The sequence below is a fragment of the Podarcis muralis genome, chromosome 1 (genome assembly GCF_964188315.1).
Source record: "Podarcis muralis chromosome 1, rPodMur119.hap1.1, whole genome shotgun sequence".
In the NCBI taxonomy this organism is placed as follows: domain Eukaryota; kingdom Metazoa; phylum Chordata; class Lepidosauria; order Squamata; family Lacertidae; genus Podarcis; species Podarcis muralis.
Window position 1 is genome coordinate 96,142,217 of NC_135655.1, and position 25,716 is coordinate 96,167,932.

General features: G+C 39.4%; 1 protein-coding gene across 6 annotated transcripts; it reads left to right on the top strand.

Annotated features, from left to right (window-relative positions):
* The first annotated feature begins 31 nt into the window (after positions 1 to 31).
* RAB3GAP1 (RAB3 GTPase activating protein catalytic subunit 1) lies at positions 32 to 25,681 on the top strand. 6 transcript variants are annotated; one of them, XM_028744908.2, is made up of 25 exons: positions 33 to 147; positions 297 to 352; positions 2,778 to 2,853; positions 3,465 to 3,597; positions 5,440 to 5,518; positions 6,200 to 6,319; positions 6,622 to 6,787; positions 8,040 to 8,139; positions 9,317 to 9,398; positions 10,464 to 10,532; positions 12,489 to 12,562; positions 12,989 to 13,081; positions 13,595 to 13,761; positions 14,026 to 14,124; positions 14,716 to 14,888; positions 15,720 to 15,774; positions 16,234 to 16,587; positions 16,979 to 17,116; positions 18,622 to 18,849; positions 19,718 to 19,814; positions 19,900 to 20,003; positions 20,093 to 20,208; positions 21,461 to 21,563; positions 23,338 to 23,358; positions 24,708 to 25,681. In XM_028744908.2, the coding sequence occupies exons 1-25, from the start codon at positions 130 to 132 to the stop codon at positions 24,948 to 24,950; spliced, it is 2,964 nt and encodes a 987-aa protein (XP_028600741.2). In that variant the 5' UTR covers positions 33 to 129; the 3' UTR covers positions 24,951 to 25,681. The 6 variants fall into 6 exon arrangements, 5 of the variants coding, with proteins under 5 accessions (XP_077791747.1, XP_028600741.2, XP_077791751.1 ...); XM_077935625.1 differs by lacking the exons at positions 23,338 to 23,358; positions 24,708 to 25,681 and adding an exon at positions 22,195 to 23,331; XM_077935619.1 differs by lacking the exon at positions 23,338 to 23,358 and having other exon boundaries at positions 34 to 147.
* Positions 25,682 to 25,716: the final 35 nt, after the last annotated feature.

Genomic DNA, 25,716 nt, shown 5'->3' on the forward strand with positions numbered 1-25,716 from the left:
CTCCGCCCGCCCGGGAGCCTCGCCTCTCCCCCTCTGTGCGCGTGCGTGTGTTGTTATTGTGCCTCTTCCTCGCTCCCGTCATCCCTTTCAGGAAGCTGCGCCGTCCTGCGGGCCGGTGGCTGGCTCAAGATGGCGGCCGACAGTGAGGTGAGTCCGCCTTCGGAGCGCCCTCCCCACCCCCTCCCGCCGCCTCTAAGCAAAGACGGTGGGGTGACGCTCCGCGGGTCGCCCCGCTTCACCCCTCCCCGTCCACACCCGCCCTTCAGCGCCTCACTCGTCTTCTTTTCCCCCCGCAGCCGGAGTCCGAAGTGTTCGAAATCACCGATTTCACCACCGCCTCCGAGTGGGAGAGGTAGGTATAGCTCTTCGCGGCGGGGCCGCCTCCTCCTCCTCCTTGGCGGACCCTCCTTCGTTGCCGGTCCCCCCCTTTTTTTAATGAACTGCCTCCCTTCTTTCTCGAGTTGTATCTTCCCGTCCCGTTTCCTACTTTGCCCTTTGCGGAGCTGCGTTGGGGTTGTGTGTTTGGCAGTAGAGGAGAAGGGTGTGTGTGTGTGTCTGTGTCTGTGTCTGTGTCTTGTGTCTTCGCTTCTTGGCTCTCGGATGACCTGGCGACAAGCTGGCTGCAAGGTCCAGCTGCTCTGGGCGAATTTGGGGAGAGGAAGAGGCAGGGGGAAACTCCCAGTGACAACACCTGGAGGGAGCCCCCCCTCTTGTTTTGGGGTGGGGGTGTCTTAAGAATTGGGGAGCGGGAGAATGCACCTGAAAGGTGGTTGCTGGGTCGGTCGGTAACCCCCTACCCCCCCATAATAATATTTCATGTTTCCAGAAAGGGCTTTTCTGCAGCCTGCTCCCCCAGGAATGTGGTCAAATCTATTCCACAGATGGACTGAAAAACAAGTTTGCCTGGCAATGTGGTTTTATTTTTTTAACCTGCCTTCCCGTCTGCTACTTGTTTCTATGGCAAGTGAGCTACGCCAGAAAATGGTTCATGCTGGGTGAATGGGTAACTGCATAACTTAAAACCCACCCACGAAAAACCCAAAATATAAAGGGGTTGGTCTCTTAGTAGCTTTTGATCCTGTTGACCCTGATCATCTGATCAAGATCATTTGCGTTGGAAGCTGTGGGTTGTGCTGGGTGTGATTGTGCTTCAGTAGATTCCAGGCAGACTTAGCTCAGAGACTTATTAAACCAAAAAGTATTGATGTAGGCAAACCCATATAAGAAAGTAAAATAAAATATTCTGTAAAAAGTAAAATATTCTGAGACGTGGGGCGGGGGAGGGTGCATTGACAACTCATGTATTGGGGATGCGGGCCGGAAAGGAAGAGGGTACTTGTGACAACTGTCTGGCCAACCAGCTCATGGTTGGCACCAACTTTAAAAGAAGTGAGGCTGGGCACATCATTGGAGCAGCCTCCAGTGTGCGCACAGGGCATTTAGGGGTGAAGGTAATCCTGCCCACAGCCCTGAACATAACACACAAATAGATGCAGCAGATCGAATCGCACTAATCTTCCAGCGGCTTAATTACCTCTGTGTGAGAGTTTTCTCTCCTTGATGTGTGGAGCTTGATTAATTCTAAGCATCTAGGTGGATTCGGATTCTAAGCACCTAGGTTTCTGTTAGCTTGGGAACAGCCATGGTCATCCTGATGTATTATCTGCATTAGGGAAAGTTACGTAAGAGTGCCTTCTTTTATTATTGAACTCAGCATCTTTTGATGCTGTTGGCCCTGATATTCTTCAAGATTCTGTGTTGGAAGCTGAGGTTTGTGCTTTAGGATTCCAGGCAGGTAGTGTAAGGAGACTGTTGTTTCTCTTCATGGGAATTATCCTCTGAGGTTCTCCAGATTTCAGTATTGCTTTCTATGCCTGGTGCAGTTGGCCTGAGGTTTGGAGAGTGGTTCCATTAATGTTTCTGATGACACTTGGCTCCATTTCTCCTTTTCATCAGATGAAAGTGGAGCTTTGACCTTACTTAACAAAAGCCATGAATGTGTAACGGACTTGACAAAGGTGAATAAACTGAAGTTTATTCCAGACAGACAATATGATAGTCAAGTAGTCTGATCAGGAAATGTCTGCAAGCACTTTCAGCTGGTTTAGAATTTGCTTATGGGTTTTAGCTGTCATGAACTTAAAACATTTCTTAAGATTTTTTTTCATTGGCAGCAAGTGTTTCCTTGTTCAATTCAAGATGCTGGCCTTGACTTTTTTAAAACCCTAAATGGTCTCTTGGGGAGCACCTTCCTCTATTTGTTCAAAATGTGTTTTCATTATCAATGTATTGTAGAGTAGCTCCTGCATTTTGTTAGGGGTTGGGCTAGAATATCTCCAAAGGCTCTTCCAGCTCTAAAATGATCTACCTTGGGAACTTCTGTATACTAAATAATAATAATAATAATTATAGATAGATAGATATATAGATATACAATATGCTAGTGAATGTGCTGGTGATGCTCTACCAAAATTGATTTGTGTCTGTATGTATATATGTGTGAGAGGGAGAGAGAGAGATATATTCTCCTGAATATGTTGTTTTACAGCACAATCCTATAATGTCTACTCAGAAGTAAGTCCTATTAAATTCATTGTACTGTACTTGTAGGTAAGTAGATATAAGATTGTAGCCTAAAGCTACCACTGTTAAATTGTGCTAATAATCAGCCATGAAAAGTTTTAAGGCCCTTATGTTTTAATTTTCATTTTTATGGCTATTAGTTATAATATAAGCATTGCATGACATTAGTTCCATATCATAACTTTCCTTGTTAGATTTATTTCCAGAGTTGAGGAAGTTTTGAATGACTGGAAACTTATTGGCATTTCTTCAGGCAAAGTTTTGGAAAAGGTAAGATTGCCTTTTGAACTGTTTGGTGAAAATATAAACCATTAGTCCCATTCTATGACATCTTTATTTAGAAACTTAACAATTTTGGCAGAATTCCTTCAGCAGTTTATAAACTTATAAAATCAAAATACAATAAAGTACAAATAAAGATCAGGATACAATAAATATAAATCTCCTACTTAAAACACCCAAGTCAGCAGCTAAATGGGATAATACTTGCAAACATGTAAATGATCCTGTGTAAAAAGCTCAGTTTATAGGAGACATTTGAAGCATCCAGACTAGAGGATTGGTGCTACAACAGAAAAGGCTTGTTTCTGAAAGAGGTTTCTGGATGACCTTCTGCTGGTTGCAGTGTTTCCAGCAGAGGCTCCTTTGATTATCATAAAAGTTAATTTGGCCTATAAAAGGTGGTCTACTAGGTATCCTGGTCTCACGTTATTCAGGGCTTTATATATGAGTAAAACCTTGCAGAATTCCTTTATATGAAACTTATTTAAAACACTTTCTATTTGTAATAGTGGAATTGCATTCAGAGATGTGTAGTAACGTTATATTGCAAATAATTTTGCTCATACATAACTAATGTTTCTGCCCTATTTGATATTCAGGGTGTATATACCACTGAAACATGGGAGGAGAAATCCGATGAGATTGCTTTTGCTGATTTCCGATTCTCAGTGACACATCATTATCTTGTGCAAGACTCCAGTGACAAGGATGCAAAAGAGGAACAAGTAGAAGGTAGTTACGTTTTCCACCACCCAAATATTTTTGAGTCTTTACTATTTTATTTTGTGGCATTATATTGTATTGTGTTGTTACTGAATGTTGTTGTTGGCATACATCTCTCTTTCTTGAGAGACAGAGAGAGAGAGAGAGAGAGAGAGAGAGAGAGAGAGAGGGATAATGGAGTGTACCTCCAGGGGTGAAAACAAATTGATGTGTTAGCAGCATCAAAGTGACCTCCCCAAGACGCAAGCCTGGGTACTGTGTATGGAGGTCCTGGGCTGCACAGATGACAGAACCCTACTCTTGGCCTCACTGATGTGGTCCAAAGGAAAGCAGAGCAATATGTTTGGCTTCTTCACTGCAGGAATTGCCAGAAGGAGGTGTACGAGATGCCATCCAATCGTCTTAGCGATCTTCTCTAGTTTTGTGTAGGGTTTACTTAGCCTTTTCTTCTCCCGAAGAGAGCCTGCAAGGCAGCAGAGGTTTTGGTTCAGAGTTTTGCTTCTCTTAGATGAGCTACCTTCCCAGGTTGACAAGCCCCATCTGCCTCTTGTTATTACTAATCTATAAATATTGTGATTAATAATGTGTTATTGAATTGGTCACTTTTTCGTTAGAACATGTAGAATATCAGTGGTCTAATTTTTACTATTTTTTTAAAGTTGATATAATAGGATAATGCAATTTGAATTTGGGCATATAATCCTCCTTTCCAGTTGGTTGAGATAGATTAGAAGAGCTTACCTTCTATGAATACTGCTTCTAATAAAGAGCAGAATATTTTATGAAAAAAAGGAAGCTTTCTGAAATCACTTTAAAAAAAAACAAATGTTCATTGGAGGAAACAATTCAAATACCCTAGGGCAGGGGTTGGCAAACTAAGGTCTGCGGGCCGGATAAGGCCCGAGGGGCTCTTTAATCTGGCATGAGGACCCTGCCCTACGACCTTGTCACCAGCTCAGCCAGTCCCCGCGCTAAACTGGCGAGGCGACTGACTTCCATGATGGGCGCATGGGCGGCTTCGGATTGGCTCCAGGAAGCTCCCACAGCCAATCTCAAGCTGCAGACACCTCTGGGCGACACTGGCCAATCTGAAGCTGCCCTGGGCTTCCTCAGCGCCCGGGCGGCGAGGCTTCGGATTGGCCAGCGTTGCGGACATAGACTGAGAGGCTGGCGGGTGCTTCGCGGGGCTTCAGCCAGAGCTTGGTGCACCTGCTGGCCCCACGCCTGGCGCCTGGGAAAGCTCTCCCAGAAATGAGAGGTGCTGCTGCCGGCTCCTAAGCGCCACCGGAGGAGGTAGGAAAGCAGGGGGAGGGAGTGGGGGAGAGAGAGAAGCCCCCTGCTGTTGTGTATGTGTGTGTGTGTGTGTGTGCGTGCGTGCGTGGTCTGGCCCACCAGAAGATTTGAGGAACAGTGAGCTGGCCTGCTGGTAGAAGTTTGCTGACCCCTGCTGTAGGGAATGATGCTAAATGTTACTTTAAATACTGACTGGTTCCTGTTGTTCAAGTCTCACAGGTGTGATAAAACAATACTCCACTTAAGTAATATTACTTGCGTACTTTGTAACACATTCATGATAACATATGCACATTTAGGAGTTTGTCTCAGTGACACTTTTGAGAAAATATGGATTGAATCGGACTGTTCGGTTTTTCTATTCTTATCTCATATGGTAGCTTTAGTAATGTATCTGGTAATTTTATTCATGTTTTTATTATTTACTTCTGTGGCTTGGATCCAGACTGGCTATATCTTCTCTTTTATGAAATAATTAAATTGATTACCATATTTGATGCGTAGATGTTTATTTTGTATTATGACTGAACTCTTTCATTATTCTGAATGGTTTTACAGATATTATTCCAGTTGCTATGCAAGACCTTCTGTGCATGAACAATGATTTTCCTCCCAGAGCTCATTGTCTAGTGAGATGGTATGTCTGCTAAAACATTACATTACATATAGCTACATTATAGTCACAGCATATAAAATTCATGATGTACTGACTAGTACACGGAATAGTGATATGTGAACAAGCCTGGGTGAACTCTTTGCATCCCTGTGGTGTGACCTTGACAAGGAAGCTTTCACTTTTATTTTTAAGTAAATACAGTTTAGTGTTACACTTGAAATCAAATTGTATTTAGTCTTAAGTGTAGTTTAATTAAACAAGCTGACTTCAAACCATAGTTTATGAAGCTTGGACTTTTCAGTTAACCGCAGTTTAGGGTTCGGTCATAACTGTAGTTGCAAAACTGGAAGCAAAAGATTCCAGTTTAGTCCTTGCAGCTGTGTTGGAGGAGAAGTGTGGGGAACAAGTGAGAGCAGTGCTCATTCAAGTTTATTCACATACTGCTAAAGCTTAGCTTAGTATTATGTCTGAACAAGGTTGATGCTTCTGACATATGCTCAGTGTTTATTATTCACAAAACTACATCAAACTTCAATCTTAGTTTGCTTCAACCATATTTTTAGTGAATATAAACTAAGCAGTTTGAGAGAGATTAGATGTTGCACACTTGAATAACATTGAAAGACATATATGTGCATTTTATTATAGGCTTTAATATTTGTAATCTGTAATTAACTGAAAGCATTATTGTTTTTATTCTAGGTATGGACTGCGTGAATTTGTAGTCATTGCACCAGCAGCAAATAATGATGCCGTTCTTAGTGAATCTAAATGTAACCTCCTTCTTAGTTCAATTTCTATTGCGTTGGGGAACACAGGCTGGTAAGTCAGGGTCCACATCATGCACATTCATCTCATGCACATAGCATGAATCCACGGATTGCATGTGAACTGGGCAAATGTGTGCATTCCACAGAATAGACTGTTACATAGTCTTTGTGTGTTTAAAACTTTGTGTTGTTTGATATGGTTATACGTTCTAAAATAATAAATCTTGGGCTGTTTGCTAAAAGCTTAGGATGAATTGATACTTGCCATGGTGAATAGTAAAGGCTAACAGCTCTGTGTTTCCTAGGCTCTAGACGACTTAAAACACTTTTGTAGCTCTTCTGAATATTTTGCAGCCAGGTGCCAGTATTTGTACAAATTCATCACAAATGGCGAAGAATGTATGTCGGAGAGTGTCAAGGTCCTGGAGTTAGAACAGATTTTGAAATGGTTCATCTTCGCAAAGTCCCTAATCAGTATACTCACTTATCAGGATTATTGGACATCTTCAAATCTAAGATTGTAAGTATAGTTTGTGTGGGTGCATGTAAGCATTTGCACGTGCCAAGAATTATTTTCTTCAGAAAAGTGGGCAAATTCTGAAAATCCTGCCTCTGTACCTATATGTTGTGCAAATTAAAACATCTGCTTATGACAGATTAATGGATACTTGGCAGGTACAGCCACAGGAAAAAGCTTTGGTTTATATTATATCATATGAACACAGTATAGCCTTTAGGTTTTTGAAAAGAATTACTGTGGATAAGACTTCATGGGAAATGTCTGCCAATCAATCCATTTTAATCAGGAAGACTTGGACTCTGTTCTTATTTTGATATTAGACTTTTCCTTCAATGAGTAACAGTGCCATTGAAAACTAATGGAGTAATCTCCATTAGTAAATGCTATTGGTACTTATCTTAATCAGTTTCTATTCTGTCTCATTATGCCTGTGAAATATGAAATATTTCAGTGCTTTTTTGTAGTGTATTTAAAGTTATGCTCTTTCTATATGACAAATGTGTAAAACAATTAATATGGGATTCAGATTTGCATTGTCATCCATGCAATGATTGCCACATGGTATGTTGACTTGCATGTGTGAATGGGCCATTGCATATTTAACACCAAAGAGAGGACTTTCACATCACCAGGTATCATTTGATGTCATATCATAGGACACTGTTCAACAAAGTCAGTTCACATACTCAGTAACCTGTCCTCAAGTGGACATAAGTACATGGGTGAACCAGTCTTTATCAGCTGTTACTTTTGATTTTCAGACACTTTAGCCCATGCTCCTAGGGAGCACAGAGGGATATTTGCATGAGCAGTGCCTCTTTCCTTTTCTGAACAGCAGTCAACCCTCTTCATAATTGCAAGCTACATCTGGAACTCAGGTGAACTTCAGAAGTAGGTTGCTATGAAGCACAGAGAAGTGACTATAATATTTGTGTGTCCATATTACTGCTGCTAGCAATATTTCGGAAGCCAAAACTTGTTGAGTTTCCGAATACATTCAGCAGATCAGCAGTCATGTACATTTATTATATCTGACCCATTTTAATAGTAAACCATTTATTTTGAGCTTGGGGGTATTTTGGAAGGATAGTGATGAATGATCTTCCCACCAGATAAAATGGTGGGATGTAAATTCCTAATAACATTGAAAATCAATCTCTCATAGAAACTTTCTGACACATTGCTTAGATTAAAGCAGATGTCTAGATGCTTTGGTCCTAACTTTTTGTATTTCTTTACATATGTCTCCTAGGGCTGCCCTTTAACCCCATTACCTCCAATCAATATAAGTATTAGACTTACGTACGTACTTCAGGACTGGCAGCAATATTTCTGGCCTCAACAACCACCAGGTATGATGCTTCCTTGTGCATATTACAGTTACGTTCTGTAGAATTTATTACGGAAAGTGGCTGAGATCCACAGAACCCTGGAACTATGGACTTTTTTCTTTGACAGCAGTGATGTGTTACCTTTCCTTCCCTGCCCTTTTGCTATGTGGCAAACCGTTTTTGAAATGGAGGAGTATTTTAAATAGTTTCAGATATAGCATGCCAACTGTCCACAGACAAAAAGGTTTTATAAAATTCTTCTGCAAATCATGACAAATGTCTTTTTTTATTCCCAAGAAATGTATGTGATATACTATAGGACAGTGTAGACACGTATTGCACTTGCTGCCATTCTTTATTATCCTTACAATCCAAGTTTTTTTTCCCTTCAATCTTCTTCTTTGGCGATCACTCATAGCCGAATAAGATTGTCTTCCATAAACACAGTTTTAACAATGAGTCCGTAAGTGACTGTGGAGGCCAATTCTGGACCCACATGTCCTTCCACAGTGGGGACATTGGTTCCCGGGTGGGAGTTGATCATGGTGTGGATTTGCCAAGCGTGCCTTCCTCTTAGCATGTTTCTCCCTTGCGTTCTAAGTTCGAGTGTCTTCAAAGTGCATGACACCTTTGGTTTTTTCAGTAAAGCTTAGCCCTCTCATTGATGGTGAATAAATAACTAGAAATGTTTGCCATTCAATATGCAATTTATGACCTGCCAGTCCTTGGACATCTTGGTTTGAAATTAGTGTTTAAGCATTCACAAGCTTGTATCACTTTGTAACAGTATCGACTATCAACATCTTTGCCAAGTCTAAAAATGAAACTCAAAACTCCATTACATAAAAAATAGTTTCTGTGGAAATTGTATATGGCAGAAAAAATTGTACCCATTTTACTTGGATCTTGGATGAGCTCCAACGAAGCATGAACAAACATCCACTTGTTCAACAGGGTTTCTCCTTCCTCGCCATTCCTCCTGTGGTCCCATTGTGTGCCCCTCAAATCTGATCTGGATTGTTAAGGGAACCTCAGGATAATACTTTGTAGATGCATATGGGGACTGGAAAAGAGAGAAGAGAACTGATAATCACTGGAAATCTATGTCAAAGTTGGGTGTACATATTAGATGTTCACCCAGTGCATAATTTTGTTATTTAATTCAGATGTAATGATCAAACATGTTTTCTGTCAATAGATATAGATGCTTTGGTTGGAGGTGAAGTTGGAGGCCTGGAATTTGGAAAGTTACCATTTGGTGCCTGTGAAGATCCCATCAGGTAAGACCTGGTATAATCAAATATTCAGTTTGTAAAGTTAAATGGAAGTTAAATGTAAAGTTAAATCTGCAACAGTTTACTCAAAAGAAATTTTGCTTATGTAATCTGACATGATATAGGTAAAGGGACCCCTGATCATTAGGTCTAGTCGTGACCGACTCTGGGGTTGCGGCGCTCATCTCGCTTTATTGGCCGAGGGAGCTGGCGTACAGCTTCCGGGTCATGTGGCCAGCATGACTAAGCCGCTTCTGGCGAACCAGAGCAGCGCACGGAAATGCCGTTTACCTTCCCGCTGGAGTGGTAGCATAATGCTATTGACAAAAGCTCTTCAAATGTAATTGCTATCCATGAGCTAAAGTGTTTGCTTTGTGGACTGTCCTAATTTTCAAGGCTATTTCTTCAAATAAACATTCTATTTGCATGCAAATAGACAGTGAGAAAGCACACAGATACAGTATATGTTGTGGACAGGTGTGAATTTATGCAGCAATGACCAGGAAAAGATTGGATCTCACCTGTATATTTTTTTAAAAAATGAAAAATACAGATGTGCTATTCATAATGGACATAAGTGTATTAAACTAAAACTTGTGTGCAAAATGGCCAGATTCACATATAACATTAAGCTGTGGTTAATGTTAATCGTAGTTAAACTTGTGGCATCTGACGGATTATTGCTTACATCTTGGTTTATTATGTGTACTTCCACATTATAAGAAACACAAGCCAGGAAGAACTGCTCTTTTAGCTCTGTAACTTCTGGGCACTGACAGCTTCTTAACTGTAACTAAGGGGGATGTTCCAGTTCATACAGAATGCTAAGCTATGGCTAACATTAACTGAGGGTTGTCAATTACAACCCTCTAGTTAAAGAGTGATTTTAACCATTTTTAAACCATAGTTAAGCTGCTGGACTGGATTTGTACAACTCTAAGCCATACTTCAATAAACCACAGTTTAGAGTTAGGTTCAACCCAAGCCAATGCGTTGTAAGTAGTGACTGTAGTCAATGGTTGTGTGGTGGTGTCCGAATTCTGTCTCCAAGTGTGCCACTTTTACTTTCAGTGAACTTCATTTAGCAACTACATGGCCTCATCTAACAGAGGGTATAATTGTGGACAATGATGTTTATTCGTAAGTATATTTTTGACTTCATTTTCTTTTTGTAATCAAAACATCTGAGCTTCATTTTTCAGAACACTACATAATCTAGAATTCTGGTCTAGTTGAGAAATACTTAAATACCGGTTTAGCAAACACGGTAGCTGTTGTAGTAGTATGAAAGTCAATTTTGCTCACATTATCATTATTATTATTATTACTACTACTACTGCTATTATTACAATTTTCTCATAAGCTTGATACAGCTACTACTTAAGAGGCAATTTAAGAAAGAAAGAAGCTGCTGTTATGACCATTATTCTTTTTATTACATTTATATCCCACCTTTATTCCCAAGAGCTCAAGATGGTGTACACATCTCCTATCATGTTTTAATCTCACAAAAATCCTATGAGGGAGGCTTGGCTGAGAGGTGGTCACTGGCCCAAGATCACCCAGTGAGCTCCATGACTGAGTGGAGATTCGAATCTTGCTCTCTCAGGACCTAGTCTGACACCCTAACCATGACACTGCACTGTCTATGCAACAAAGTTCTAACATTTTTATTTTAATTCCAACACTTTTCATACTGTCTTGCTGTTAGAATGGTTGAGTCAAACTATTTTAATTGGACGCCTGTGGTTTTTAAAATTCGTGTTATTTCTATTTATCTGTGATGTATTTTCTGCCTCCTGCATTTGTGGTTATTTTTGCTATTCTAATGATTGGAGCACTCAAGGACAATTGTGTCAGTTTTGTGTTAGAGAGGACTTGGATCTATAGGATGATTTACTTACATGATTGCTGTATGGTGAGAGAGCCATCAGGAAGACACTAATAAAACCCATTGAAAGCCCAGATGTATAAGAAGGCCACTACACAATAAAGTTAGATATGAGAACTATTGAGTCATGCTGGCAGCCTTATGTAAAAAGGCTTTATGTAAAAAGGCACAGAATGGCATTGGGAAAATCAGTCATAGATGGAGATGGAGAAGCCGTCAGTTTTCAATGGATGTATACATTGTATATGGAAGCTCCAGCCTAATCAAGTCTTGCCTACATTAGGCCACCTGTACTTTGAGCACCTGCTTTGGTGCAAGCCATTCATGCATTGTCAGGTTTGTTTGTTTCTTAAAGCGTGGCTAATTATATGCAAAAAGCACATATTACATACACAATACATACATGTTATGTGTATAATACTTTAAAAAGATTCAAGCACCATCTGCAGCATGATTTTTAAAGTATTAATACAGTGGTGCCTCGCAAGTCGAAAATAATCCGTTCCGCGAGTCTCTTCGTCTAGCGGTTTTTTCATCTTGCGAAGCAACCCTATTAGCGGATTAGCGCTATTAGCGTTTTAGCGGCTTAGCAGCTATTAAATGCTTAGCGGCTTAGCGTCTAACAGGCTATTAGCGGCTTAGCGGCTTAGAAAAAAGGGGGGGAGCGAAAAGACTCGCAAGACGTTTTCGTCTTGCAAAGCAAGCCCATAGGGAAAATCGTCTTGCGAAGCAACTCAAAAACGTAAAACCCTTTCGTCTTGCGAGGCATTCGTCTTGCGGGGCACCACTGTACATGATTTCATACCATTATATGAATTTCTGTATGCATCTGGTTACTTTGGGGCAATATGCTGTGTGTAATAGTTTGCAAGAATAGTGCATAATATGTGAGAAGTGTCAGTGTTTTTAGTGGAGCTGGTAAAAAACCTGTTTGTTTCACATCATGATCAAGGAGTGAGATGGGAATTAGAAAAAATCTGTATGGAAAAATTCAAAATTGAGATTTACAGAAAAATCCATTTGTCATCATAGATGATGAAAATAACAAAATTAGGCAAAGTAAGTGATTGACAAGTGTGTTAAAGATATTCTGTAATAATATGGTGGGGATTGACATGCAAATTCTGAGGTTGCTTTCTTCAATAGTATTTATGATTGGATGAGTGAAGAAATGAAAACATTCCTGTTCTGTTTTGTTTTTTAAGAGACTTGGATCCTGTTCAAGCCCCTCAGTGGTCTGTGAGGGTCAGAAAAGCTGATAACCCACAGTGTTTGTTAAGTAAGCAATCCAGAGCTTATCTTTTTCTATCATTCTTTAAAATTACTTCAGGAAGATAGGAATTGGTTTTGACTAAGTTCTTGTAGAAATATATTTTTCTTGATTGTAAATTCACTTAAATCTTCAGTGTTGAGTTTGCATGTGGGAGCTCTGCTTAGGCATGAAATTCATTGTCTCTAGGCATCGAAACACTAGTAAGTTCAGGCAAGGTTGCTACATTATGTGCCTTCAGGCTTGCTTGTGAGATAAGTGCTTATATGCAGTGACAGTGCTATGTAAAAAAGAAAAGGTTTTTCTCATTCCTTCCTTGCTAAAATTACATATATTTAGACTGTATTAGACTCTGCTTTAGGTATGTGATTTGGGGAAAACCCTAATATTCAGAAATCTGACTGCATAAATAATTTTTAAAATTTCCTTTTGTAGGTGATTTTGTCACGGAATTTTTCAAACTGTGTCGTCGGAAAGAATCGACTGATGAGATTCTCGGAAGATCAGCATTTGAAGAGGAGGGAAAAGGTAAAAAGTCAAGTTAATTTTCTTTGCCTTTGTGCCTATGAAAGCAGCTGTAATTTTATCTGAAACAGGAGGGTCTTGATAGAACTAATGGTAGCATCTCATGTGAGGGGCTGGGTTGAAAAGACGTTGGTGTAAAAATAAAAAAAAAGCCCTTTCCTCAGAGCTCTTTATTTATAAGCTTCCTCTTCCTCCTCCATCATTGTCTATTTTAAGCCTCTGTGTCAAGGTACCAGCATAAATGGTTTATAAGGTTTAAGCCCTCATCTTCTCTCCCCCTTCCCTCTACAGCATTCTCAGTTTCTTTGCAGCAGCATGTTTGAGGATACATAGCCTTGGTTACATAAAAAGTCCAGCATGGCCTAGTTCTGGTTTTGGCAGCAGGTGGCACACTCGTATTTAGCAAAGTAGTTTTGCTGTTTCATACTGAAAGAGAAGGATACTGATGATGATGATGTAAATGCAAATAAAGACAAATAAATTGATAATTGTAACTGTGGCCTTGATATTTTGTAGATGCTGACATAAGCCATGCATTGTCAAAGCTCACAGAACCAGCACCTGTCCCGATCCACAAACTGTCTGTGACAAATATGGTTCACACGGCAAAGAAAAAGATTCGCAAACACAGAGGTGTAGATGAATCACCATTAAATAATGACGTCCTCAATACTATTCTTTTGGTAAGTAAACCAGCTGTGGTGTTGCATTTAATGACGATGCTTTATAATATTTAAATTCGCATTCTCCTGTGGCCAAGAGTGTCTTTGCCCAGTGTCAGTTCACACTGCAGGGGTACAAATCATTTTATAAAGTTCTTGCTTCCCTCTGTAGAGGAGTAAATGGTATCTAGGATATATGATGGAGTTATTGCAGAACTTAATAGCTGTGGGAAATGGCAAAGACAACATATTTGAAAACTGACAGTATGTACTTTCCCCCTCAAGTACTTATTCCCTGATGCTGCTGACAAATCAGCAGATGGATCTGAAGCCAGAACTAGTCCTTCAACAGGATGCCTCCCACCCACAGACAATGAAGACTATGTAAGTTCAAATTGCTTACATGACTAATATTTACCAAATTTAAATATATATAAAAATAAAAAATTGTCCAGTAGCACCTTAGAGACCAACTAAGTTTGTTCGTGGTATAAGCTTTCGTGTGCATGCACATGAAAGCTTATACCCAAAACAAACTTAGTTGGTCTCTAAGGTGCTACTGGACAATTTGTTTATATATTTCGACTGTGTCAGACCAACACGGCTACTTACCTGAATCTATCTACCAAATCTGAATGACTTTTAATAAAAGAAAAACACAACCCAAAGGTCTGCTTGGGGGCTTTTGTTATCTGTCCATTTTAGTTATAAAAAGGATGAGTTTTCATATACAAACCTTTGTTTTTATTAGCTTTGTTTCTAACTATATTTTAGAGACTGGAGTTGTGTATATCCTGTTTTTTAAAGACATTATTAACATTTTCTCAAGGGCAACACAGTTATCAAATAAGTAAGATGAATTCTGCAGGTATTATAAATTAAGGAAACTTACATAATTTGCTTATTTTTTAAATAACCCAAAATATTTTTTCATGCTTTTTTGTCTTTGTTTGCCCTGCTTCTTCCTGTGTATAGAACATCTACATCCAATTCAAATCCGCTCCTTCAGACAGCTTAACTTACAAACTGGCCCTTTGTCTTTGTATGATCAACTTCTACCATGGTGGTGTCAAAGGAGTTGCACATCTCTGGCAGGAGTTTGTCTTGGAAATGCGCTACAGATGGGAGAACAACTTCTTTATCCCAGGGTGAATTATATTAGTATTTATTGGCATCATTTAGTTGCAGTTTAATTAATACAGGCTGTAATTTAGAACTTCCACTGTCAGGATGAGAGAGCCAGATTTTCCTGGCATCTGAGAGGCATTCTTGTTTGCAGCCAGTTGACCTGATTGTGTAAAATATAGTGGGGAACTATTTACATTTTTGTTGATTCTTCTTCCATGTAGCTCAGAATTAAATTCTAGATTAACCCTATCAGGGAGGTCAGTCTGATTAATTGTGATGGATCCTTCTCATTTCATTTACTTAATTTTTAAAAAGTTGGATATTTTGTAATTACTTATTTTTGGTTTTTATTTGTATTATAGCTTTTGAGATTTAAAAGTTTATTTTTTTAAAAAATAACTGATGGATCCAAGTGCATTTAGGTTGCAATTCATCATAAGGGCAGGTGCAATTATATATATATATATATATATATATATATATATTTGCTTTCGTATATATATGCCAGTGCCACCCATCTGACTGGGTTGCCCCAGCCACTCTGGGCTGCTTCCAGCAAATTATAAAACTACAGTAAAACACCACACATTAAAAACTTTGCTTTACAGGGTTGCCTTCAGATGTCTTTTAAAAGTCAAATACAGAAGTCGTTTCCCTGAATTCTTGTGTGTATTTGCAAGCAGGTCTTAAAGCAGATATGCTTGATTGTGGCCCAAGGCCCTCATTAAAATCTGCTATACCTTGGTGCTGCTCCTTCTGAAAACTGCATTTTTTACTTTACATCTTGCTGCAAGTACTAGTTTACAACAGGGTTTTTGTGTAATAATAATACAGATGTAACTTCATATTAGGTTAACGAGTGGTGCTCCAGATCTGAGATGTTGTTTACTGCACCAGAAACTCCAGGTAATTATTACAAAATAAGTTATCTATCAATCTAGGATACAAGATAATGATCTTTAATGCTTTACAAAATATAAAATAGGATCTGGTACTTTTTTATTGTTGCAGAAATTGTTAAGAGTTGTAAAATGTATCCTGCCATTACCATATTAGTTGGGTAACATATCAGATTGTTACAGAAATAATCAGTGAGTTGAGTTTTATTCATTGTTGGTCATGCACAAGAGTAGGACCACTTTTAACACTGGACAATACTAATGTGGGTTAATGAATTTCAGTGGGTCTGCTCTGAGTATGTGGGTGATGACATGTGAACAGAAGTGTCTTCGTGCTGTGCAAGCGCAGGTGTCTATCTCGGCTGTTCTTACATAAGTTGTGTTATGCAGCTTAATGGAAATATTGCCACTGTGGAAGAGTGTGCATATCTGTCATAATAAGTTTTCAATGTGCTTTCATTTCCAGATGTTAAATTGTTGTATTGAAAGAAAGAAAGCAAGGGATGAGGGGAAAAAAGGAAATAATTCTGACCGCTCTTCTGGAGACATTGGAAAAACAATTGACTTGGTGGGTAAAGACTATTTAAAAGAGGGTGATAAGGAAAAAGGAGAAGTAGGAAAATCTTGGGACTCCTGGAGTGACAGTGAAGAAGAATTTTTTGAATGCCTAAGTGACACAGAGGAACTTAAAGGAAATGGACAAGAAGGTGGGAAGAAAGGGGCTGCAAAAGAAGCATTAAAGCCAGAAGGTCGTTTACATCAGCATGGCAACTTGACTTTGCTTCATCCTGGAGACCCCCTCTATGTTCCAGTAACACAGGTTAGACCTGGAATTATTTCTGGTTTTCTGGTTTCTGTTAACTTGTTTCACTTGTCATACCTGTTAGAGGTAGCTACGGCATAGGAAGAAATCTGGCACCGCTACGTTTATTTTGTTTCTCCTGCATAGTGGTGACAAGTTTCTCCTGCAAAAGTAAGGTGACTTTTAAAGCCAGACCATTGGTACATCTAGGTTGGAGTAGTCCTGCCTCCATCCCTTTTCTCCTTCAAACCCTCGTTTTATCTTAGTTTGTGGTCATATTAAAGCTTTTCCTAAATTGGACTGCGAAAAAGAGCTCCTTGAATTGATAAAGCCACAAGGATTGTTCTGTTGATACCAAGCCTGAACGGAATCCCCCATGTAAGAAATGCCTGTTCTTTGTACTTTTCAGGAACCAGCTCCTATGACTGAGGATCTTCTGGAAGAACAGTCTGAAGTATTGGCTAAACTGGGAACATCAGCAGAAGGGGCTCATCTTCGAGCACGCATGCAGAGCGCCTGTTTGCTTTCTGATATGGAATCTTTCAAGGTGGATGCATGATTCTATATTCCATGGGACCGTCTTGGTGATGAATATACTAGTGTAAACACTCCAGTCAGTCGGAAAGGGCACAATTACAGGATTTCCTCCAGTAACCTCTTTCACCATTGCTTTCTTTCCATTTTACATGGTTGTTCTTTGTATAACTATCACCTTCACTGTAGTTTAAAATGTTCATTTCTATATTGCTCTAATTTGCCTGGTGTTTGTCTCTGTTAATGCACTCATTTTGACTCTGTGTCAATCATTTGAGGGAAAATCAGCTGATGTTTTTGTTTTGAAATAGAAGTAGTTGGTCAGATACTTTATACCTTCTGGAATTACTCTTTTCAAAGCAAGAATTGTGATTTCCCCCTAAATCACAAAAGCCTATTTACTCAAGCTGAGGACAGCTTAGTCTTATTGAAGTCAATCCAGTATACATATTAACTAGCTTTGAAGCTCACAGCTTTGGAATTTTAGTACATGTCATGGTGAATAAGACTACTACATTGAGCTTTCTGAGGTATTTGAATGTGTGCTTTCATTGTTTTTGTTTTACTTTTGTGATCTCTCTGAAATTCCTGTAGCTTTAAGAGCTAGGTGTATAACAACATAAGTATTCTGCCTAGGCTTGCTTTTCAAACATAAGCATACAGATCTGTGCTATAAGAGGTTACCCATTATAAACTCTGTCCAAGTTGTCCCCCCCCCCCCAAATTATTTGTATGGATTGCTTTATAATATCTTTGTGAACTACTGAATTAATGAAGGAGGAAAAGGTGTGAAACATATTTTAATATTAGAAGCTTCCAACTTCCTCATATATGACCAGGGCATTACATCTTAGGGCAGCTTCTCATCTATCTTGTATATTAAAGCACCCCAATTTCCTAGATGCGGCACAACAATTTAAAATAGGCTAGAGAAATTAGGTGGCAAAAAAGGTATCATGGTAGGTGGAATTCTAAATAGAATGACAGTTGGTATAAAAGTGCTGTAAATAAATGTTTGTTCACCAATGCAAATTATTTCTTTTTCTCCCAGACTATTCAGAGGTAGGGGTGGGTTCCTTCCTATCTCGTTTTTGTCTGTTTTAAAGAGGAAAGTGGTGATAATGCATTTTGTTCTTCGGTATTTTTACCTGAGTTTTAGTTTATAGGGCCACTTAAGGTATTACAATATAATTACATTCTGTATTCACAGTGTAAAAATTAAAGTGGGATTAGCTACTAAGCCACCAGAGATAACATTTCCCCTCTCATTGCAAAAGTCAAACAGAAGTGGATCTTGTGAAGCTGTTCTGGGAATTCTGAATAGTAAAAATTCACGTCTGACTTTTATGACAAGTTGGCAATTTAGGATGTGTATATGTATCTTTTAAAAAAGCAAGTATTGAAATGTAGGTGCCCCTAAGTCACTTGTGCTTCTTTCGCCTGATATACAGCTTGGAAAGTATGTGAAAAAAATTAAAATGTTCTGGTTTTGCTTTCTCCACCCACACTGCATCCTAGGCTGCCAACCCTGGTTGTTGTCTGGAGGATTTTGTGAGATGGTATTCACCTCGGGATTACATTGAAGAGGAAATTGTGGATGAAAAGGGGGAAGTAGTCATCAGGGGTGAACTGAGTGCTCGAATGAAGATTCCAAGTAATATGTGGGTTGAAGCGTGGGAGACAGCAAAGCCGATTCCGGCAAGAAGGCAGAGACGGCTTTTTGATGACACTCGTGAGGCAGAGAAGGTAAGAGGACTTGCGACAGGCTGCACAGACACTGCCCATTTCCATGGGAACTTTGTGTCTTGGCTGTCCTGAATCTCTCCAACTGACTATGCAGGTCACATTTAAGGTTGGACTGAATAATGTAGTTTCCTTCTGGAATTATAATTCCCTGGAATGAGGGTTATTTTGTTTGTGGAAACATGTAGACAAAATCAGCAAAGGCACTTGGGGTACCTTTGGAGATCAGTAGCACTTAGGTATTGTAAGCGCTTTGAGAATGAAGCCTCTCATAGTTTTTACTTAGCAGTAATTGTGGTAGAGCTCCTTTTCAGCTGTCTGCATGCTGCCCTTTATCAGTTCCAAACACTTTCCCTTTTTCCTTCCAGCATTCGCCACTTTGTTCCCCAACACCTGTCTCATCCAAAAATATCACCTGACCACTGGAAAGCACCTCTCCATAGCCTCACTTATTGGGATGTTCTCTTAGTAGCTTCCAAAATCTGTTTGTTAATGCATTAAATACATAGCTGTGGAGTTTTGTTTCTGCTCTTGTGCTTTAAACAGTCATTGTTTTGACTGTTCAGTCATGTTCAGATCATCTGAATTCTCCTATGATAGACACAGAACTTGTAGTTCCCCAAAGAACAAATGTTTCTCTAGTCTAAAGTACCAGAGGAGAGTCTTTGGAAATGTTTCCCCAGAATTTATGGGCATTTTTATGAAGGCCATCAAGTATTAACGTAGATGATTTATTTTAGTACCCTAGTTGCCATAATATGTGTACTTTAAAATACTGGAGAGATGGTGAGATTCATTGTGCAGAATCAAGATGATCAGATATGAATGAGAACATTATTGGCGTGATGTAATCCTTTTACCATACCTTCAGGTGCTGCACTATTTAGCAGGTCAGAAACCAGCAGATCTTGCAAGGCATCTTCTGCCTTGTGTCATCCATGCTGCTGTACTCAAGGTAAAGGAAGAAGGTAAATAACACTTGTTAAAAAAATGCAGTATACTTTGTGTTAAGGTGGAACTATTATTACAATATACTTCATGTTTTAACAACAGAATCGGTGGAAGATATTTCTTCAGTAAAGAAGATAATTAAGCAGATAATCACCCACTCTAGTAAAGTCCTCCGGTTTCCAAACCCAGAAGACAAAAAGTTAGAAGTAAGGGGTTTACTTAACTAAGTTTGAGAAGAAATGCCTTTAAAAGTAAGGCATATAACAAAATGGAAAATACTTTCTCTCTTACACAGGAAATTATTAGTCAGATTTTGAATGTGGAAGCCACTATTGCCCGGGCAAGGTCACTGAAAGCCAAATTTGGGGTAGAGAAATGTGAACAGGAAGATGAACGCAAAGATCTAGAAAAGTGAGTAATCTTGAATTCTTTGTTTCATAGGCATGTGCAAGTCACGTTTATAATAACTCCCTCTTCTTGCTTTGTTTGTTACCTCAAAGCGCACGGCCATTCCAGGCTTATCTGCTGCATTTTTCATGCATTCTGGTGATTGGATAGTATAAGCATGACAGGTTTATTTACACCTGTGTGTATTTTGGAAGAAGGAAACATGCCACCTAGAGCAGCCGCCAACATAAATGGTTATTCTTATAAGGTCAATCTGGTTTCAAGAAGAGTGTTCTCTGAAGAGCAGAAACCATGGCTAATGTTTTGCTGATGTAACTATTAATCATGGGGAAGGATGGCAGCAAGAATGTGTGGGTGAGACAGTTGGGATTTCGCAGGAAGTGCTTGGTCCCGGGGTGATTGGCACATTTGACACTGCAGCGTCAAGTGTGTTCATAACCCCTCAAACACCATATTTTATTTCCTTGTAATACTTTTTATCAAGTTTAATGTTACATGTTAGACAAACCATACAAGAGAAACAACTTTACTAAAATAAAGGGAAAACAAAAGCTATGTTTACTTTCTCTATCCCACTATTCAGGGGAAAGTTAGTCTAGAAAGCATTTACATACAAATAATAAAAAATGGGGAAGGGTTAAGCTGGAGACCAGTCGTGTTGTGGTATAGTATCCAAATTGTCTGTTGTGATTTGGGTGGCAGAATTTGACCACTTTGCTGCAACACATGAGCTGGTAAGATGGTACCATGTATTATCAAAGCTACATTTTAATTTTACTCCTCTTAATAGCCTATTGTGCACTGTTAGTTTCTCTGCCACTGCCTTGGTCCTCTCCCCTTGAAACGTTCTGTATAATATCTGCAGTAAGGGCAATATTAAGTATTTATGGATAACATTATGCATGGTAATGGAAAATAGATAAAAGATCAAAACCTTGGTCCATCGGGATGATTTCCAGAACTATGGCAGAAATCTCAACACAGAGTGTATTTGGTTTGAATAACTACGGTAATTCTATTGCCAGTCATCCAGAGCAGGAAAATTAATACATGCAGTGTACATCCATGCATAAACTGGCCTTAAGCTGGCCTTAAGCTAGATACATGGAATTTTATATGTGAGTTCAGTTCCTTCCTACCACTCAGCTGTGGTATTAATATTGAAACTATTTTAAAAATATGGTTGCTTCTTTAAAAACGGAAAAAACTAGTTTATTTTGCTGACTTTTTCCTTTCCTTTCTCTTTCACTACCAGATTTGTGAATTCTTTCCTGGAACAGCCAGAAGTCTCAGTCATTGGTGCTGGAAGAGGGCATGCTGGTACTATAATTCACAAGCTTTTTGTGAATTCACAGCGGGTAAGATGGACTTTTTAACATCTCTAATGTAGGCCATGTAAGATTATTCTCAGTTCAAAATGCCAGGCTTTGAATGTGCCTCCCTGTATAAGAATACTATGGCTATATTAAATATTCAGCTAAATGTAAAAAAACGGGCAGCACTTAACAAAGCAGATTATAGATCAGTGTGTTCCTTCCAGGGTGGTAGTTCTGTGAAACAATTGTGGGCGTTTTGTTGTGCATTAATGTACGTAAGGTCCGTTTGTACTAATGCACATTGATTGAACAAAGTAGTAGTTTTTAAGTTGCCAGAACAAAATGAACTTTGCATTTCATAACAGCTACCAGTAAGTGTTTTCCAGGTCTAATTTTTCATTGTGTGATATAATAGCAGCTTCTGGAATGCTGTAATGTATGTTTATATTTCAGTCCTTTGTTATTGATTACTGGTGTGGTCTCAGGGAGGACTTGGGTAGGCAGAAGACTTTAGGGAGTTACTGAAGGGCCTAGGAGAAGATTGGAAGTGGAATAAGAGTAAGAGAAGGCCTGAAAGGAGAGGGGTTGGTTGCACATAGCCATGAGCTGCAAATGTGAGAGAGGTTGAAGTTTACAGAATGTTTTTAAACAACCAAATAATTTGTGGCTGCAGAGAACTAGTTGGCGTATTTAAGGAACTTATACTCTCAACTCTGAACCCAAAGAAGCCCTTGCTTGGGCAGACAGCACGCCTGCAACTCCATTGGGGTGCACTTGCTCATTCCGCTAGCCTGCCTCCAGCCCTGTGATACACTGCATGCTGTTTTGGAGAGTTCCTCCACGTTCAAGGGAATGGCTTTGTAGGAACACAGAAGTCTGTAGCGAGAAGGGTCTATTGCATGTATATTCCTGTGACAGGAGAAATATGAGGAAGCACTTGCACATGGGAAATTGCTCACAGTAGATGAAATATAGCAAGTGAGAAGATAAGAACTTAAGAAAGAATATGATTGGAGAAGGAAGCATGCAGACTTTCTGTGTTGGTGAAAAAAACCCATGCAACTCTGCATTCATAATGAAAACATGATGAAGTTATCACTTAATTACACAAGGTTGCGTCCCATGCTGTTTAGTGTAGGGGCTTCCGTGGGTAGGATTGGGAAAGCCCCTTGCTGAAGTGATCTTCTGCTTGTTCTTTTAGAACACGAATATCAGTAAAAATAATGCTTGCTAATAATTCATTTCTGCAAGGTCATTAACTGGTAAAACTTAATCCCAGTAGTATTTCATTTTAACCAATGGATGGACTGGTTTTTTCCCCTTAGCAGTTTAAAATGCATGATAAAAATAAGGCAAGTTTAGTGATTCACGTCCCTGCATGTATTCTGATGCACAAAAGCTCCTGCAGCTGTAGGCTGCCCTGTTCATTGTAATGGCAGCATTAAACATCCATTTCAGATGAATATAATTGGGTAGTGACTGCCTCTGTTGAAATGAATGAACTCCTTTTGTCTCTCAGTTGCTAGATTAGAACATGTATGGAAAGTTGCATCTGCTGAATGGGTAAAAATGAGGTTGATTAGACTGGAATATTGTTTAAATTTACCATATTATCTGTACCAGTTCTGCATCAGTGTGTTCTATGTTTGTTTCATGTTCTGAGTGTTTATCACAGTAGCTCTCTTGACTACAACATATACCTGAAGGGCACTCTGCCTTTTAAAGCAGACAATTCTGAAACCTCTCTTGACCCCATGTGAGTCATCTCTGACTTGCCTTTCTTTATCTTTTATCACTGGTTCTCTTCCTTATCCAGCTGACTGAATCTTCTGAGGAGGTAACTAGATCTTTCCCTAATTTTCTAGTCATCTGCCTAACCTCATGTAGGTGCATAGAAACGAATGCTCTAGCAGCATAGTGCAGTTGCTTGATTTGCCTCCTACTGATCACTTGCATAGTCAAACCATTAAAATAACTTCATCTTACCAACTTCAAACAAGATTTTCTGAAGCCAGAAGTTTTGAAACCAGGTTGTGAAGTAACTTGTGATTGAAAAACTGGAGCCTTAAGTGGATGTCTAACTGGAAGGTATTTGAAGTCTAAAGGCCTCACAGAGCCATGCCTTGTTTGGTAATCGAGTTGTTGCCTATGGCTTCTTCAGATGTGCATGTGTTTTGGCTGGCAAGGACTAAGCATCATAAACTGTTGCAGGAACATTTGTCCACTTTTATTGCAGAAAGCAGTTTAGTTTTTGCTGCTTTAATATTTTCTCTTGCTTTATTAATACTTCCTCATAAAACGCTCGCATGAACAGATTTATGCTTCTCAGTTATGAAGCAGCTGTAAACTAACTCTACCCACTTAGCAGGATAGTCATTTTTTACCTTAGAGATGCTTTATGAAAGAAATTTAACTCATTTAGTAACCGATTACTTCCTTGGTGCTAAGAAAGACAGGCCATTTGTGACCTACAATAGTTCTCATCCTGTTTGGGTGGCAGGACTCCCTGAAACAGGGAGTTGTCATAGCGCAGTGCTGTACTAGTATAAGGTCCCAGGCACAGTTATGTCCTTTATCAAACTAAGGTAGCAGGGCTAAAAAGGATCACTGGAAGATGGGCGAATTAGGTGGTCATGTCATGTGAAAATACATCAAGCCCTGATTAACACTGCTTTCCTTAGATACAGACCCAAACACTGTAGAATTCATAGCAAAGCTCTTGTAGTCTAATTTTAATCATAATTTGCTGGAACCTCAACATTACATTGTTTTGACTTTTAACTAACAAATGTCATGTTTTTCCGTTTTGGAGACCATCTGAAGCAGTTCAAGGTCCACTTCATGAACCTGACTGAGAGTGGTCTGTGGTGTTGTCGATTGTGTGGCCCCCAGGCTGTGTGTTTAATACTTCTTTACCGGCATTAGTCGTGTTGTAGAAGCACAAACTTAAAAACCTACATTTCTTCACTTTAGAAATCCACTGCAAATGGTGCTTTCATTGTCACACTCATTCATTCTTCTCTTACATATCCGTCTGTGCCTGCATATTGCAACTTCTTCAAAGCCAAGACTCACTATCTGTTTATGTAGCCCTTATTTTTTAATTATCCTGCCGTTCCTTGGTTTTAAAAATGATTATGGAGCAAACAAAACACATCAACAGTGAGGCTTCTGTATTTTTTTTAGGTTGCTACAATGATGCCCCTTGACGAAGAACTTAAGAGGTCTGGCTCTTTGGATGAGAAACGTTTCAGTTCCGGAATAGCTGGAGACTTCCCCCTGCCCGCAGGGCGTGAGGTTATTTTGCGCACAACTGTCCCACGGCCTGCCCCTTACTCCAAACCTCTGCCTCAGCGCATGTATAGTGTTCTCACAAAAGAGGACTTCCGACTAGCTGGTGCCTTTTCATCCGATACAACATTCTTCTGATGTCACTGTGTAGCCTGCCGACAGTGCATCTTTGCCGGTGGTTCAAATGGTCATTCCATGTCCAGTACTCTAGAGCTGAGGATAATCCTTTCATAAATTTAGTAATCAGTAATGAAATACTCACAGACTAGTCACTGAGGAGCAATGCTTAATGCCAAACAACTGTCTCATAAGATGTAGGTAGAACTTTAGAGTAAACTTTCATTTGGGAAAACTCCATCTGCATATATGTGTTAAAGGGCTTCGGAGGGATGCTGGGAATGGGATTGTTGGGGAGCAATCCATTCCTGTTTACAGTGGTAATGAAAATATCAGAACTCTGCATTAAGCATAAAAGCAAATATGGTGATACTTGTAGAATTCTACAGCCTCGTATGAAAGTTTACTTTGCTCATCTAGACCAACCTGACCATCAAATGTGTAATGCCACCATCAATGGGTTATAAACTTTGTTTAAAGCTGTATGTAGTCTACACATAATAAAATGCAACTCATTCGTGGGTCTAAATTGCTGTGTATATATTACTAAAGAACAGATGGACCAAAAATTTAAACTACCATCCATCAAAAGTGTGATTAAAAAGTGGTAATTTACTATAGTGAATATACCAGCAGCATTTTTGCCACAGGATGAATTGTACTCAAACCCTCTGTACCACTGGCTTTCAACTCTTAGAATCATGCTGTTTGTTTATATACTGTTAGAAAAAGTAAAGGGTTATTTTAATGCATTGGATCTATGTGTTCTGTTCTTGTAAAGGAATGC

Coding starts and splice junctions, on each gene's coding strand:
- RAB3GAP1 (XM_028744908.2), top strand. Junction 13,762..14,025: donor TCCTCAATACTATTCTTTTG/GTAAGTAAACCA, acceptor TTCCCCCTCAAG/TACTTATTCCCTGATGCTGC. Junction 20,004..20,092: donor CAGAAGACAAAAAGTTAGAA/GTAAGGGGTTTA, acceptor TCTCTTACACAG/GAAATTATTAGTCAGATTTT.